The 17,054-nt window shown below is 33.1% G+C and overlaps 1 protein-coding gene across 1 annotated transcript; it reads left to right on the top strand.

Moving 5' to 3' along the window:
* The first annotated feature begins 1,416 nt into the window (after positions 1–1,416).
* LOC146937406 (uncharacterized) lies at positions 1,417–6,785 on the top strand. The gene is made up of 5 exons (XM_085749416.1): positions 1,417–1,501; positions 1,969–2,068; positions 2,177–2,843; positions 2,888–3,383; positions 6,646–6,785. The coding sequence occupies exons 1-5, from the start codon at positions 1,417–1,419 to the stop codon at positions 6,783–6,785; spliced, it is 1,488 nt and encodes a 495-aa protein (XP_085605542.1).
* The last annotated feature ends 10,269 nt before the right edge of the window (positions 6,786–17,054 follow it).

Below are 17,054 nucleotides of genomic sequence, written 5' to 3'. Positions count from 1 at the left end.
TAGCTTGATGAGTCAATAATTAGTCTAATTTAATGCATTATTTAGTTTAGTTTTATAAAGATTTGATTTTATTTTATTGCATATTTATTTCCTTTTTGAATATTTTACTTTAAATTGCTTTTTATTATATTTTAGGAACGAATATATGGTGGAAGGTGTCTTGGAGCAAAAGAAAGAGGACTGGAGCAAATACAGTGCAAAAATACGAAGATACGGAACAAAAATATGTTCCCACCAAGTCAGAAGCTTGGCACGGCCAGTGCCAACATGTGGCACGGCCAGTGCCAACATGTGGCACGGCCAGTGCCAACATGTGGCACGGCCGTGCCACCTCCAGAAGCCACTTTTGCTGCTTTTTCTTCAAGCCCAAGTTACCCTGTTGCAGCTTTACTGTTTTGCCCTTTTTAGTTGCTTAGTTTCTAAGTCAATTGTAAAGATATAAATAGAGTAGCTTTCCACCATAAACATTCACCTTTACTTTGAATATTGCAAGTATTATTTCAATAAAGTCTTTATTTCCTTTTACTTTCTTTTCTCGCAATTTACTTTATCACATTCTCTCTTCTTCCCCCATGTCCACGATGAACATGAGTGAGTAGACTTCTTTGTCTTGGGATTGTTGGATAAGTCTAATGACGTAATCCGGATCAAGTCAAGCCTTAAACCCTAATTATATGTTACCTTAATTCCTAATCTAAATTCACCGTTTTAACATGAATTAATTATTATCAAACTGTGGAAGCGAACGCGGAGGGTTTGATAATGGTTAATTCATCATCACATATATCAATTCATAAAGAGAACGTGGAGCTTTGATATCCGAACAAGTGAATTTAGGCAAGGTTTGCGAAACATGAGAATAGTCTAGCAAACCTTGGGACACATAAAGTTTCGATCTTCAAGGGTCCCAAAGGCAATCACCCATGAGAATAGGTGTGGTTGTTGGAGGGATACATTCACTGACTTCGAGAGAAGCTGTGATATGCTAAAGAGAAACTTGTCCTTAGAAATTAAGATTAACATAGAATTATAAAGTTTAAGACTTGCTTGTGAAAAGATTCGTTATTATGATGAACCAATGATCCCAAGGCTCTTTATTATTATTGTTATTTACTTTCAAACAACTGCACTCTCAAACTTCTTATTTCTTTCTCCTCTAATCATTTTCTAAAAGTTAATTAGATTGAACAACTCCCTAGCGGAACGATACTCTACTTTCTACTATTACTTCGATAGGCCGTGCACTTGCGGTTTGGCCCTATCAAGTTTTTGGCGCCGTTGCCGGGGAGTTAACTAATTTGATTAACTTTTTCTTAGTGATTAGAATTCTCTCTTCTTCTTTCTCTCTTCTTTCTCTTTTTATTTTTAGTTTTCCTTCACCATTAACTTCTTGGGAAGCACAAAAATAACACCAACATGGCTGAAAAACGTGCTCTTAAAGAATACGTGACTCCTTCAACGGAAGAGCCATATGCTATTATTGTGTATCCAACGGTTGAGGGTGAAGACTTTGAAATCTAAGCCTGCCCAACTTAAGATGGTGCAGCAAAATTATTTTTTGGGATCCCCCGATGAGGATCCCAATCTCCATATCTCAACTTTTTGGCGGCTCACTGTAACATATAAAAAAAACCAAGAAACTTTAAGACTGCATCTCTTCCCTTTTTCTCTAAAAAAACAAGGCTCTTAATTGGTTCCATTCCCTAAGAGTTGGTTCTATCACCTCATGGGACCAATTAAAGCAAGAATTTCTCATCCGTTTCCTTCCTCCGTCAAAAATCGGCCAACTAAGGGCAAGGCTCTTTCAATTCACTCAAAAAGAGGGGGAATCTCTTCATGACTCATGGGGACGTTTTAAGGAAATGCTAAAACTTTGCCCCCTCCATGGACTAGAGGAATGGTTAATCATCCACACTTTTTACAATGGTTTATCTCATGCTACTAAAATCTTTGTTGATACAGCTGCAGGTGGTGCTCTAATGAACAAGGACTTCGAAACAGCTTATGCCTTGATTGAAGACATGGCTCTAAATCTCTTTCTATGGGCCGATGGAGAATTCACTACAAGGTCTTCACCCTCCAAAAAGAGAGCAGGTATGTACGAAGTCTCTAACTATGACCACCTTGCTTCTAGGATTGATGCACTAACCCACAAATTTGAAAAACTTAATGTTAGTGCTAGTACTTCTACTTCTACACCTCCCTCTTGTAAAACATGTAGTGAATGCGAACTAGGTAGTGTTGAGCAAATAAACTTTATTCAAAACAACCAAGGGGTAAGTTTTAACCAAATCCCCAATCCCTTGGTTCAAGAAACAACACCACCAAGTTATGCAATTGATCAAAAGGTTATTCAAAAGTCTAATCTTGAACTTTTAATGGAAAATTTTCTTTTTAACCAATCCGAACAGCTCAAGGAGCTCGCGAATCAAACTAGACTTTTGAATGACTCTTTTGTTACACTTACATCAAAAGTAGACTCTATTTCCTCTCACAACAAAATCTTAGAGACTCAGCTCTCTCTAGTTGTTCAAGAATTTTGCCGACCTAGAATGAACGTCGTTACGCTTAGGAGTGGTAAGCAATTAGAGGACCCCTTAAGAGTCAAGCCTAGTGAGGTTGAGGAAAAGACTAGTAAACCACAAGGTGAGATGACTAAAGAAGAGAGTGAGAAACCACAAAGTGAAGAAGTTACACCACCTCCCTTCAAACCAAAAATTCCTTTCCCTCAGAGATTTGCAAAGTCTAAGCTTGATGAGCAATTTAAAAAGTTCATTGAAATGATGAATAAAATCTACATTGATGTTCCCTTCACCAATGTCCTAACTCAAATGCCTACCTATGCTAAATTTTTAAAAGAAATTCTTTCAAAAAAGAGAAAATTGAGGAGAGTGAAACGGTGAACCTAACGGAAGAGTGTAGTGCCATCATCCAAAATAAATTGCCACCAAAGCTTAAAGACCCAGGAAGTTTCTTCATACCTTGTGTCATAGGCCCTGAAATAGTAAAAAAGGCAATGTGTGACTTAGGAGCAAGTGTCAGTTTAATGCCTTATTCTCTTTACGAAAGGTTGGGATTGGGGGAACTTAAGTCAACAAGAATGACACTACAATTAGCAGACCATTCCATTAAGTACCCAGCTGGAATTATAGAGGATGTCCTTGTCAAAGTAGGAGAAATATATATCCCTGCAGATTTTGTTGTGATGGAAATAGAGGAGGACAACCAAGTACCGATACTTTTGGGAAGGCCCTTCCTTGCTACCGCAGGAGCCATATTTGATGTTAAGCATGGTAAGTTGGAATTTAATGTTGGTAAGGAAACCGTTGAATTTGAACTTGCTAAACTAATGAAAAATCCTTCCATCAAAGACTCTTGTTGCATGCTAGATATAATTGACCATTGTGTGAAAGAATGCTCATTAGCATCAACTACACATGATGGTTTGGAGGTATGCTTGGTTAGTGATGCAGGTACAAAGCTAGATGGAGATGCCAAAGAGTATGAGAAGTTGTTGAATGAAACTCCTCCTATGGAAGATATGGGCGTGGAGGAACTAATGGGAGAAGAACCAGTCCCTCCACCAAAAGAGGCACCAAAGATGGAGCTTAAACCACTCCCACCAAGCTTGAGGTACGAATTCTTAGGCCCTAATTCAACTTACCCTGTTATTGTGAGCAAATCTAAATGAGGTTGAAACTGAAAAATTGCTTTATGTCCTCAAGAAGTATCGTAAAGCTATAGGTTATACCATCGACGACATTAAAGGAATAAACCCCTCATTATGCACACATAGGATATTACTTGAGGAGGACTATAAGCCCTCCGTTGAACACCAAAGAAGGTTGAACCCTAACATGAAAGAAGTTGTGAAAAAAGAGGTCTTAAAACTCCTAGATGCAGGTGTTATCTACCCAATTTCTGATTCTAAATGGGTTAGCCCGGTTCAAGTAGTACCTAAAAAGGGTGGTCTCACAGTTATTAAGAATGATAAAAATGAATCCATTGCAACTAGAACCGTCACCGGTTGGAGAATGTGTATTGACTATAGGAAGCTTAACAAAGCAACCCGTAAAGATCACTTCCCACTCCTCTTTATAGACCAAATGTTAGAAAGGTTAGCTAAGCATTCACACTTTTGTTACTTAGATGGGTATTCCGGATTCTTCCAAATACCTATTCACCCTAATGACCAAGAAAAAACCACTTTCACATGCCCCTTTGGTACCTTTGCCTATAGGAGAATGCTTTTTGGTCTTTGCAATGCCCCCGCTACTTTTCAAAGATGCATGATGTCTATTTTTTATGATTTTGTTGAAAATATAATGGAAGTCTTCATGGATGATTTCTCTGTGCATGGATCTAGTTTTGATAATTGTTTGACTAACCTGGAAAAAGTTTTGGAAAGATGTGAACAGGTGAACTTAGTGTTGAATTGGGAGAAGTGTCACTTCATGGTAAGAGAAGGAATTGTCCTAGGACACTTAGTTTCTGAACGGGGTATAGAGGTGGACAAAGCAAAAATTGAAATTATTGAAAAAATGTCTCCTCCTACCTCGGTAAAGGAAGTAAGAAGTTTCCTAGGGCATGCAGGATTTTACCGTCGTTTCATAAAAGATTTTTCTTTAATAACTAAACCACTAACAAGCTTGCTCCTTAAGGATGTAGATTTTGTGTTTGATGATGCATGCCTAAAGGCATTTTGCAGGTTGAAAGAAGCTTTGGTCACTGCTTCAATCATACAACCACCGGATTGGAACTTACCTTTCGAAATAATGTGTAAAGCTAGTGACTATGCGGTAGGGGCTATGTTGGGACAAAGAAAAGACAAGAAGATGCATGCCATTTATTATGCAAGTAAGACCCTTGATGGGGCACAGGTAAACTATGCCACAACAGAAAAGGAATTGTTAGCGGTAGTCTATGCCATTGACAAATTTCGGCCATACTTGGTAGGATCAAAAATCATCATTTACACAGATCACTCGACAATAAAATATTTGTTAAACAAGAAAGATGCCAAGCCGAGGTTGATCCGGTAGATTTTGCTCCTTCAAGAATTTGACCTTGAAATAAAAGATAAAAAGGGTACCGAAAATGTTGTAGCTGATCACTTGTCCCGCCTTAGGGAAACCAATGAGAATGAGTTGCCCCTGGATGATTCATTCCCGGATGACCAACTCTTCTTATTGGCACAAACTAATGCACCTTGGTATGCATATTTTGTTAACTTTCTTGCAGCTGGAGTACTACCACCCGGATTGAGCTACCAACAAAAGAAGAAGTTCTTTCATGACCTCAAACATTACTATTGGGATGAACCTTACCTTTTCAAAAGAGGCTCGGATGGGATCTTCAGAAGATGCATTCCTGAAAATGAGGTAAGTAGTATTCTAAACCACTGCCACTCCTCTTCTTATGGTGGCCACGCCAGTACTCAAAAGACTTCTTTCAAAATTCTTCAATCTGGTTTCTGGTGGCCATCACTTTTCAAAGATGTGCATCAATTCGTTTCTAAGTGTGACAGATGTCAACGTACCGGTAACATCACTAAGAGGAATGAAATGCCCTTAAACAACATTCTTGAAGTCGAAATTTTCGATGTATGGGGTGTTGATTTCATGGGGCCTTTCCCCTCTTCTTTTGGAAATCAATACATACTGGTGGCGGTTGACTATGTGTCCAAATGGGTTGAGGTTGTTGCCTCTCCCACTAATGATGCACATGTTGTTATAAAGTTTTTCAAAAAGATTATCTTTCCAAGGTTTGGAGTGCCAAGGGTTGTAATAAGCGATGGCGGGTCTCACTTCATCTCTAAACTTTTCGAAAAACTTTTACAAAAGTATGGAGTGAAACACAAAATTGCTACACCCTATCACCCACAAACTAGTGGACAAGTTGAGGTCTCCAATAGACAAATAAAAGCTATTCTTGAAAAAACAATTTCAAACTCTAGGAAGGATTGGTCAAGTAAGCTCGACGATGCTCTTTGGGCTTATAGAACAACTTACAAAACTCCAATTGGAATGACACCTTTTAAACTAATTTATGGAAAATCTTGTCACCTTCCGGTTGAACTTGAGCACAAAGCTTATTGGGCAATAAGAAGCCTCAACTTGGACCCAAAGTTAGCCGGTCATAAGAGAAAACTTCAATTAAGTGAGTTAGAGGAACTTAGGATAGATGCTTATGAGAATGCCCATATTTACAAAGAACGAACTAAAAATTGGCATGACAAGCATATCCTCAAAAGGAACTTCAAGAGCGGTGATCTTGTGCTGCTCTTTAACTCTAGGTTAAGGCTTTTTCTAGGTAAGTTAAGATCAAGGTGGTCTGGTCCGTTCACTGTTCGTACTGTCTACCCCTATGGGGCAATTGAAATTTTTTCTGAAAAGACTGGACCTTTCAAATTTAATGGCCAAAGACTAAAGATTTACAATGCAGGTGAAGCTGCTGAAGAAGAAACAATCCTAGCCCTCTCAGATCCTCCATGAGGAACTACTCTTACATCTTTTGTCAAGCTAATGACATTAAAAGAGCGCTTCGTGGGAGGCAACCCACGCATTTAATTGCTTTTGTTTGTTTTAAGTTGTTTTGTAGGTAATTGTTCAACTATGATTCGAAAAATGAAGCAAAACTGAAGACCGGTGTCCAGAAGGATGGCACGGCCCGTGCTAAAGTTGGCACGACCGTGCCAGCTTGAGAACTCAAAAAAAGCTGAAATTGGCAGAATGATGGCACGGCCCGTGCTGATGTTGGCACGACCATGCCACCCTACAGACTAAAAAAAATCAATTTTTTTTGCCCTTTTGGCACATTGTGAGCTTTCCGCATCCCTTCCTTCTTCTTCTTCAACTCCTTCTTCTCTTTTAATTTCTTTGAATCATTGAGGACAATGCTTCCCCTAAGTGTGTGTGTGGGGGGGGGGGGGGGGGGGGGGCTAATAAAGTGTCTAGAGTCGTAGTGTCCAAACTCCCCTTGAACTTTATTCTTTTGTTTTGTTTTTACAGCGAAAGGCATGATTAAGTAGCTTGTTTTCAATGTAAAATTTGGCATAATTTTTTTTGTTTTGTCTCTTCTTTAAAGGTTGTTTCTTGTACATGAAAGTAGTTTCTTGTGTTCCTTGTGTTCTTGCTATACCCATATCTTGTTTTATTGTGAAAATTCTCCAATGAGAAAAGCACCCGGTTGCAATCTTTGAGCAAATGTATGAATAGGTATTTTAAGGAGCACGTTCTATCTTTAGTGTTAACTTAGACCCTTTAAAGTCTTTAGAGTAAAAGTAGTATAAGTTTGTGCGGGAAATTAATCAATTGTGCTTCAATGTTATATTCTTAATTGTTAAAAGCTAAATGGGACGGGAGAATGGCACCAACATATGGGGGAAAGGACAATCCCTAACTTCCTAATTGTGGTGGTGACTCCCTAATTTGAACTTAAAGAAAATAAATTCATCAATGCTAGGGGGAAAGGACAATTACATCCAAAAAGACTTCCTACGCGGAGATGAAATAAAAGAAAATTTTGCAGCACTGCTTAGGGTGATTTTGAATCTAGGGGGAAAGGACAATTGCATCTGAGAAGACTTCCTATGAGGATAGATAGCCCCTAAGCATCTGCAGCCCCTTGTGTTTAATTGTTAATCTAATCTAATTTAATTTTAACTTAAATTCCCATCACTCTTATATGAAATGAAGAAAGGACTTTTCTCGGTTACTTTAGCATTAAGGATAGAACCTGTTCCTCATAATATTTGTCTTATACAGGAGCAAGAAAAGGGTTGGACTGCACACACACACTCACTTGGGACTTGATGTTGGGTTGAATAGGTTCATGAGGAATGTTTGAAATTGTAATTAGTGTACTTGAAACAAAACCTTCAAAGAGACTTGTGTTTTCAATTGCATTGCCATAATTAATCCTTTTAGTTGCTGCTATGTCTATTGTCTTTTGCTTGAGGACAAGCAAAGATTCAAGTGTGGGGGAGTTTGATGAGTCAATAATTAGTCTAATTTAATGCATTATTTAGTTTAGTTTTATAAAGATTTGATTTTATTTATTGCATATTTATTTCCTTTTGGAATATTTTACTTTAAATTGCTTTTTATTATATTTTAGGAACGAATATATGGTGGAAGGTGTCTTGGAGCAAAAGAAAGAGGACTGAAGCAAATACAGTGCGAAAATACGAAGATACGAAACAAAAATATGTTCCCACCAAGTCAGAAGCTTGGCACGGCCAGTGCCAACATGTGGCACGGCCGTGCCACCTCTAGAAGCCACTTTTGCTGCTTTTTCTTCAAGCCCAAGTTACCCTGTTGCAGCTTTACTGTTTTGCCCTTTTAGTTGCTTAGTTTCTAAGTCAATTGTAAAGCTATAAATAGAGTAGCTCTCCACCATAAACATTCACCTTTACTTTGAATATTGCAAGTATTATTTCAATAAAGTCTTTATTTCCTTTTACTTTCTTTTCTCGCAATTTACTTTATCGCATTCTCTCTTCTTCCCCCATGTCTACGATGAACATGAGTGAGTAGACTTCTTTGTCTTGGGATTGTTGGATAAGTCTAATGACGTAATCCAGATCAAGTCAAGCCTTAAACCCTAATTATATGTTACCTTAATTCCTAATCTAAATTCACCGTTTTAACATGAATTAATTATTATCAAACTGTGGAAGCGAACGCGGAGGGTTTGATAATGGTTAATTCATCATCACAGATATCAATTCATAAAGCGAACGCGGAGCTTTGATATCCGAATAAGTGAATTTAGACAAGGTTTGCGAAACATGAGAATAGTCTAGCAAACCTTGGGACACATAAAGTTTCGATCTTCAAGGGTCCCAAAGGCAATCACCCATGAGAATAGGTGTGGTTGTTGGAGGGATACACTCACTGACTTCGAGAGAAGCTGTGATATGCTAAAGAGAAACTTGTCCTTAGAAATTAAGATTAACATAGAATTATAAAGTTTAAGGCTTGCTTGTGAAAAGATTCGTTATTATGATGAACCAATGATCCCAAGGCTCTTTATTATTATTGTTATTTACTTTCAAACAACTGCACTCTCAAACTTCTTATTTCTTTCTCCTCTAATCATTTTCTAAAAGTTAATTAGATTGAACAACTCCCTAGTGGAACGATACTCTACTTACTACTATTACTTCGATAGGCCGTGCACTTGCGGTTTGGCCCTATCATAGCTCAAAATAAATAAGCTATCACAATGAGGCCAATATAATTGTACAATCACCTTTGGACAAAATGCACAAAACTAAGGCAAAGCCTAAGTCAAAACCTCAGATAAGTTAATCAATGATCATGTATTGAATTCGGGAAATTGTCACCTTTGGGCAAGCAAGTTCCTTAGTTCAAAACATTCTCTAATAACTTTATCCCAAATTAATTTTTAATTGTAAAATGCAATAACCACCTTTGGGCAGGAAACTACATGTTACGATTAAAAACATTCCTCAAGCTACAAAAAGAAATTTCATTAATCAATCAATAGAGGCGGTCCCACTTTGATGGTAACGGCCTATATCAACGCATGAAATTCTTTTTGCATAGGAATCAATTACTCTTGTCAAAATATGACACAGAAAAAATATGCATCATTTAAATGCATCTAAACTGGTCAATATAGTTTCAATTTACATTCATCATAATTTTGTTTGATACAATGCGGTAGAATAATACGTTAAAAGCACATAAAAGAAAATAAAAATAAAATCAACATATAATTATGTGCTATCATTTGGAAGAGTACTATTACCGCTATCATAATCACAATAACAAGTAATGATTTAAATCAATTAACTACGCAACGGAAATACACGAGACTTGAAATTCACCACCATTGAGGATAAAAGACAAAATAGTCATAAAAAATATTTAACAAAAAACTATAATATCCTCAATGTAAGTCTCCATAATAATCAAAAGATTATTCATCAACAAATGATATTTGTTTCTCATTTATAGATAATTGACATGTAAGATTCTCCCACTTGATAGAGAATGATAGTTGGATTATCAATCCAAGATTTTTAAAATATTTAAAACTAGTCCTTGCACCCGTGCTGCCGCACGGGTCATACAAATTGCATATGTGTAAATCCTAAAAGCAAATTTTAATAGTAAGTATCAAACCTTGAAAGTACATCTTAGTGATCACACCTCTCTCTGTTGTTATGGATAAAATATGAAAATAAAACTGTATTAGTCTAAGAAAATAATGTGTTCTCTATGTATAATCTTATATGCTATATGTGTGGGATATATGAACTTCTTTTTGAGAAAACATATCAACCAATTTACGGACCTTCCTTAAAAAAAAACCAATTTATGGACCGAAAATGTATACCCAAACACAAAAAATAAGGAAAGGAAAGTAAAAGGAGAACCACATCACCTTAACAAAGCAGAAAAGCATAAATGATCATGGTAGTAGAGTTGGGCAATCATGCATATATAAGATAAGTTGGGGCAAGATTTTATTGAAAAAATTAAAACGTTCATTTTTAGAGTTTTCAATCTAATGAATGGAACTTTTTTTGGATATCATAATCATTTTAATCTTCTTATCATGTTAGGACTGACTTTTCCTAAATTTTCTGACAATTTGATTAGTGTATACGTTTTTTTATTTATTTTATGTGAACATATGGATTTAATTATTTAATAATTGTAGCATACATATTTTTCTTTGAGGTATATAGTACTAACTGTCAAGTAATTCTTTGTTTTCTCCTTTCATTTTGTGTGACATGCAGAATGGGAAGTTCCTTTTTTTTCAATAGTGGAGGAAACTATTCAATTTGATAATTAATTAATTCTTTAATTCTTCAAAGATAATTGGAAAGTCAAGTTGTTAATTAAGAGTGTAATTTTTTTTTAGATGTACAAATTCAAAGATATATAATTATATAGAAGATAGAGAGATAGATGTATAACTTGGATCATATCCTTTAACCTTCTCTATATATTGTTTTTAGAGGCGCTATTCTTTATTCATCTCAATTTTATCTATCTTTATCTTAATTACACATACACAATGTTTATCTCTATCATTATACTTGGAGTAATATGTTTATTATTATTTTTATACGAAAAAATGATAGACACTTGTCTTCACCTTTATAAAAAAAACATTATTATTTATAAATATACCCCTTATTTATATTACCAATTTGTATTAATTAATAGCCAAAAAATAAAGAATAAAAAAGAGAAGGAAAACTATAACACCAAATTGAAGAGGAATTATCCAATAGTTTCATGGAGAAAGTGACGATAAACAACCATTTTTAATAAGCTTCTTCCTCACCATCAATGATGCAACAAAATAAAAAATAGAAGCACCATTTATCCTAATTCACAAAAAAAAATCAAAAATCCACATACACATTAAGGAATAAAAAAATTATATAAAAGAAAGTTCGAAAAATAGACTAATAAACATTTGAAGCTTAACTATTTGACCAATCTAAGAGTAACTTGACTCCCTATCAATTATAATATCATAGAAACCAGTTAATAATCAAGAGATAAGAGAAAAATTGTACCTACATTAATGAATAAATCGTCATATAATTAATACCAAGAAATATTGAAAAATGGATTCAAATCCAAATCCAACACCAAAACTCACTGGTTTCTAGCTTTCATCTTTTGCAGCGAATCAAGACTACTACCACCACATAGTATTATTAGAATTGTGAATATTGTTATTTCCTTTCATATTTGAAGCTCTATGTCTCCTCATGTAGCCACCTAAATCTTGTCCTATTGCAAACTCCAATCCATAAATAGAACACTCTTGTTTTAGACTTTGATAATCAAAAGATGAAGAGTAAAAGTGAGTGGAAAAACAACAATACAAAATTGAAGATAAACTATCCAATTGTTACTTGAAAGTGATGATGAACAAAACCCAAAATATGATGCACAAAATCACATATTTATACACAATGTTTTCAATGTAGAAACTAAAAATATTGAGATCATATTAGTGGTTGTATATATAACGAGTGAGTGTATGGTCATAATTAAAAAATGAGTTACGGAATAAAAAACAAAAAGCAGTTCAAAGGTTGTGATAGAAATGAATCCATCCATCCATAATCCATAATAAACATGTAAAGAATGTGTGAAGGAGGTATAACGTAAAATGAAACAAAAAGCATAACGTCAAATTAAAAGTTAATTGTGTCTTGTATTACTTGACCTTGTGTATATTCTTTTTAATTCATTGTTGGTTTGTTCATGATATGCTATTCATTCATTTCAATCATAATGTATTAGTGGAAGCAATATTATAACACTAAAACAGCTACTGGTCAAGTGGTTAAAGTGCTTGGATGGAGGCTATGGGTTGCAAATTCAACTCCTTGCAAAGACTTTTTTCAAAAAGATTTTTTAAACCTCTCAAAAAAGGCAGGATTAGGTTTAGGTTTAGGGTTCATAATGAGCATGCATTGTGAACCTTTTCGCACAATTTGGCATATTGTCATCTCAATTGGTTCATAATTCAACAACAAACCAGTATAACGAAAGAAAGACTCCAATAATATATCAATACAATACAAGGATAATAGTTTTCAATTGCCTTCAGAATTGCTCAAAAATTAACTTTTATGATATTCCACAAGTGAGCATACCAATAAGAACAAGGCAATATAGAATTTATACAAAATAAATTCATATACATTGGTATTTGGTGATATTGACAAAACTGAGTCTAAAGTAATTTCACAATTACAACACTTTAATATAATAATTCACTTCTATAAAAGAGATTTTCACATATAATATTTTAGACTCACATCCTTGAAAATATATGAGTTCAAATTCTATAAGACTAGGTATTCAACCCGTGCGTTGCACGGGTTTGATTATAATATATATTTTTTAAAGTTATTGATAATAATAAATTTGGTGGATCTCTATTGAATTATTTTTTAATTAAAAATAAAATAGCTATTAAAATATTTTAAACTTGTTATTCTCTTGTATGAATATAGACTATAGAGTAGATAAAAATTATTTTTGACATAAATAGTGTGTCATTCACCTCTATTAGAAATCAATAGAAATTAATAAAAATTTCTTTTAATATATTTTCTTGGTTTAGTTTATATCTTCTATTTTTGTTTACATTTATTTTAATACATTTGTGGATTTAGAAAGAAAAAATTATGAATTATAATAATATATTATCAAATTTATATTCTAATTTGAGTCAATGAAATTATTTTATTTAAAGAAAATAGAAGGAAATAACTCAATTTTAATAAATAAATAAATTAAATGACTCATTTTCATATTTACCATTCAAACACTACATGACAACATAGTTTTTAGATAAAAAAAAATAATTATTCATCTTCTCATCCTCCCTTTTACAAATAATTTATTTATTAAAATTTAATTTGAATAATTATAGTTTCATCATTTAATTTCAGCAAATACGAAAGATGCATGTTATATTTAGAATTTTGGTGCTAAATACAAAACAAATTTTTTATTAAAATAAAAAAGTTGAATTTAAAAAACATATGATATGATTTTAGCACAATCTCTCCATTAGCCGAGACTATAATACGTGCAAATGAGACCCCTATTTTTCCTTTAACCACCTTCATATATAAATTTTTCAAGTCAATTGTAGTTAATAGTTTAAATTTATTTTTGTTGAATCCTTTTTCTCAATGAATTGTTTTTACTTTTTTTTTGTGAATGAATTTAACTTTATGTGCAATAAATTTAAAATTTTATTGTATAAATTGATCTAGTGTTTTTCATAAGCAAATGATACAAATGTGGAACTTGGATCATATCCTTTAACCTTCTCTCTACCCATGTCTTAATTATATTATAATATCTTTGTTATTCTTTTTATACAAAAAATGGTAGACACTTTTAGTCTTCACCTTTATAAATTTAAACTAAAATAATGTTTTTTATGTAAGATACAATCTTCCATATTCAATTGAAAATATTTGAATAAAAATGAATTGAACTTTTACTTCATGTTCTATATTATTGATATTTACATAAAGACTCTAAGTTTAGACTACTTAAATATATTGTAGTTTTCATTTTTTGATATATTATACTTAATTCATAAATAGAAGTCTCATTTATCCTCTTCTCCTTCCTTCCATTTTTTTTATTCTCGTCTCCAAATTCACAAGAAAATAGACATGCCACATCATCACATCCTTTTTTCATTTAGAATTCAAAGATAGATAGACAGATACAAATATGAAGATAATCTGAATGGACATTCTCTAAGTCAAGTTACAATAATATCGTTTTTTATGTTACAATCACAACAAACACATCAAATGATAGCAATTAGCATTTCACTAATATAAAGTTTATTCAAAATTTAAAACAATTAATTTAAATTTTATCTCTACAAAGTTTTATTAATTTTTTTTCTATATCATTTACAAATATAAAACAATTACAATACAAATTCAACAAATTTCAAATTTAATGATGCAACTATCATAGTTAAAGACATATACTTACATGAGTTGCCATTTTTATACCCAAATAGCAAGAATGCAAGAAACACAACAATAGAAGCCTCGGCCATCCTCTTATCCTCATTCACATGAAAAAAATTTGTCATATATATCCACATCAAACAATAAAAGAAAATATTTAATAGAGAAAGATAGAAAAGTAGGCTAACGAAAGTTACACTTATATGAAAAGTAAGAAAGAGAGAGACAAAAACTACAATGAAAAATTAAAAAATATCACTTAAAGTTGCTTGGAGAAAGGGATGATGACCCAATACCAAAATTTATACTTCAACCTATTAACCTCAATGCACAAAATCACATATTTATACACACAATTATCTTGAGAAGAACAATAACACTCAATAAAAGTTGTAACTGAGTAATTTATTAGTTAAATTTTGCATTAACAAAAGGAGTGATTGAATAGTCATAATTTAAATTTTTTGACAAATGAATGATCATAGTTAAAAATTATGAGTTAAGGAATATGAAAAAAAAAAAACATTAGTTCAAAAATAGAGGTGATAAAATATATTTTTCATAAATAATCTATTTTGTAGGAGTGATCAAGTTGGAACAGAATATTAAGATCAACCAATGACATTTTGTAACAATATAATTGAAGCCAAAATAAAAAAGAAGTGGAAGAATTTTTTTATTTTTTTAATAAAGAAATGGAAGAAATATTATTCTCATTTTTATAAGTTACATTTGTATCGATAGGCTTCTATAAAAAAAATATGTACGTGATTATATTTCATATTTTAATAAATTTGATCAATTACACTTTTTTGTTTTTATACTATGTATTTTTATTTGTTCTATTTTGGACTAATATTTATTGATCAATTTTATCCTTCAACTTTTACATGTTTAGGTATCTCATGTTTTTTAGTAGAAAAAAGACATCTAATTTTTACGTACATTAGAGTTTGCAATGCATCTTTTGGTCTTCAACTTTATAAAAGCTCATCAAAAGAAAAAAAAAATTAAGCATGGCACTGACCTTTCACTTGGATGATAGTGCAAGATTAATGTTAAGTCATGACAACTTTCTAAGGCTCTAATCTCTATATACATGTATTCTAAACTACATTTTGCTTATGTGTCACCTCAACAATGCCCCCTTTCTAACTTATTTTTCATAAGCATTCACCATGTGGCTCTCTCTTCTCTTTTTTACCTTTTTTCATCCATTTACTAAATACTTACATATATTCATTCTTATATTTATTATGTAACTTGCCAATTGAGCTTTGTAACTTCCCACTATCTATTTTTTCATCTACCAATTACAAATTTATTTACTTCAATTTATTATTTAACTTTTGTTTAATTTGGAGAAAATAAGTTAGTCATTAATATAATATTTTACCTTGAAAAAAAACACAAAACTGACGTATAATGATATCAAAGCTAACCATTCATGTCTTAAATCAACTGATCTTCATATAGTGTCAATTCTGCAACAAAAAAAAATTAAACAAAAAGGCTATATTAGAAGTTGGTAACCAATATTATAAAAAAAAATAAATAAAAAAGTTAGTAACCAAACATGATGAAGGTTCAATGACAATTGGAGTCACAAATAACGTTAATAAATGTTACAGTTTTTTTCTTTCACTTGAATGCAGTTTTTTATTATGAAAATGGAGACTACGTTCACTATTTATATTTTCTATGAAACCTTTCATTTGCATATTAGATTTTAATTAAACACCAACCTTTTAGTTCACATATTTATTTCACTAATTGAAAACCAAATGTTGTAATTCTTTAATATAGTGTTCTATTTGTTTCAACCATCTACCCTACCTTCTTAACATGTTATGGTGTCTTTGTAGAAATCTAGAGGTAATCAAGCATAGACATACCAACCCAACATAGGTTGGACAACATTCTTTTCAATTGCAGAGGTAAGCAATCATGAAGTCCTTCGTCCCAATCATGAAGTCCTTTGTATTGTTAGTTTCGTGTTATAAGTAAGACAAGATTATTTTCAAGAATAATAAGGTCATTTTTGTGGTGGTCACAACATAACTTACATCTCTTGCATATTATAGTATCTAAAAAAAATCTACCTCTCTTATTCTATCTAATTATTCCAATTTATATGTGTTCATATGATTGAAGAAATATGCAATTTGTAACACCCACGTCGTGGCTTTCGATATCCCGCTAGGTGGATACGAAAGGTTCCCGACCTAAGGGGAACGGTTTAAGCCGCAAGGGACCCCCACGACAATAGTAGGAACCGAAACACATCGGAATGAGAGGGATCCGGAGGCCGTGTAGGTATGAGACTACATGGTTGAAGGAAGGCTTATAAGAATTGTTAGGTACTACCCATATCAACAAGATGCATCTTCTTTTCGGGAGCTCAATCCATAGGAACTCCACAGTTAAGCGTGCTTGGCTTGGAGTAGTACTAGGATGGGTGACCTACCGGGAAGTTTCCCGGTAAGCATGTGAGTGAGGACAAAGCATGCTGAAAAGACTCGTGTTGGTTTGT

Source organism: Medicago sativa, chromosome 3 (genome assembly GCF_051527215.1).
Source record: "Medicago sativa cultivar Bolivia chromosome 3, Bolivia_mono, whole genome shotgun sequence".
Lineage (NCBI taxonomy): Eukaryota > Viridiplantae > Streptophyta > Magnoliopsida > Fabales > Fabaceae > Medicago > Medicago sativa.
The sequence above is the reverse complement of the archived record's forward strand: the minus strand, read 5'-3'. Positions and strand labels throughout refer to the sequence as shown.

Excerpts from the sequence above, each read along its gene's own strand:
- LOC146937406 (XM_085749416.1), top strand. The coding sequence starts at position 1,417 with ATGGCTGAAAAACGTGCTCTTAAAGAATACGTGACTCCTTCAACGGAA. Across the intron at positions 1,502-1,968 it reads TGTGTATCCAACGGTTGAGG|GTGGTGCTCTAATGAACAAG; the intron begins GTGAAGACTTTG and ends ATACAGCTGCAG. Across the intron at positions 2,844-2,887 it reads TAACTCAAATGCCTACCTAT|GAGAGTGAAACGGTGAACCT; the intron begins GCTAAATTTTTA and ends GAGAAAATTGAG.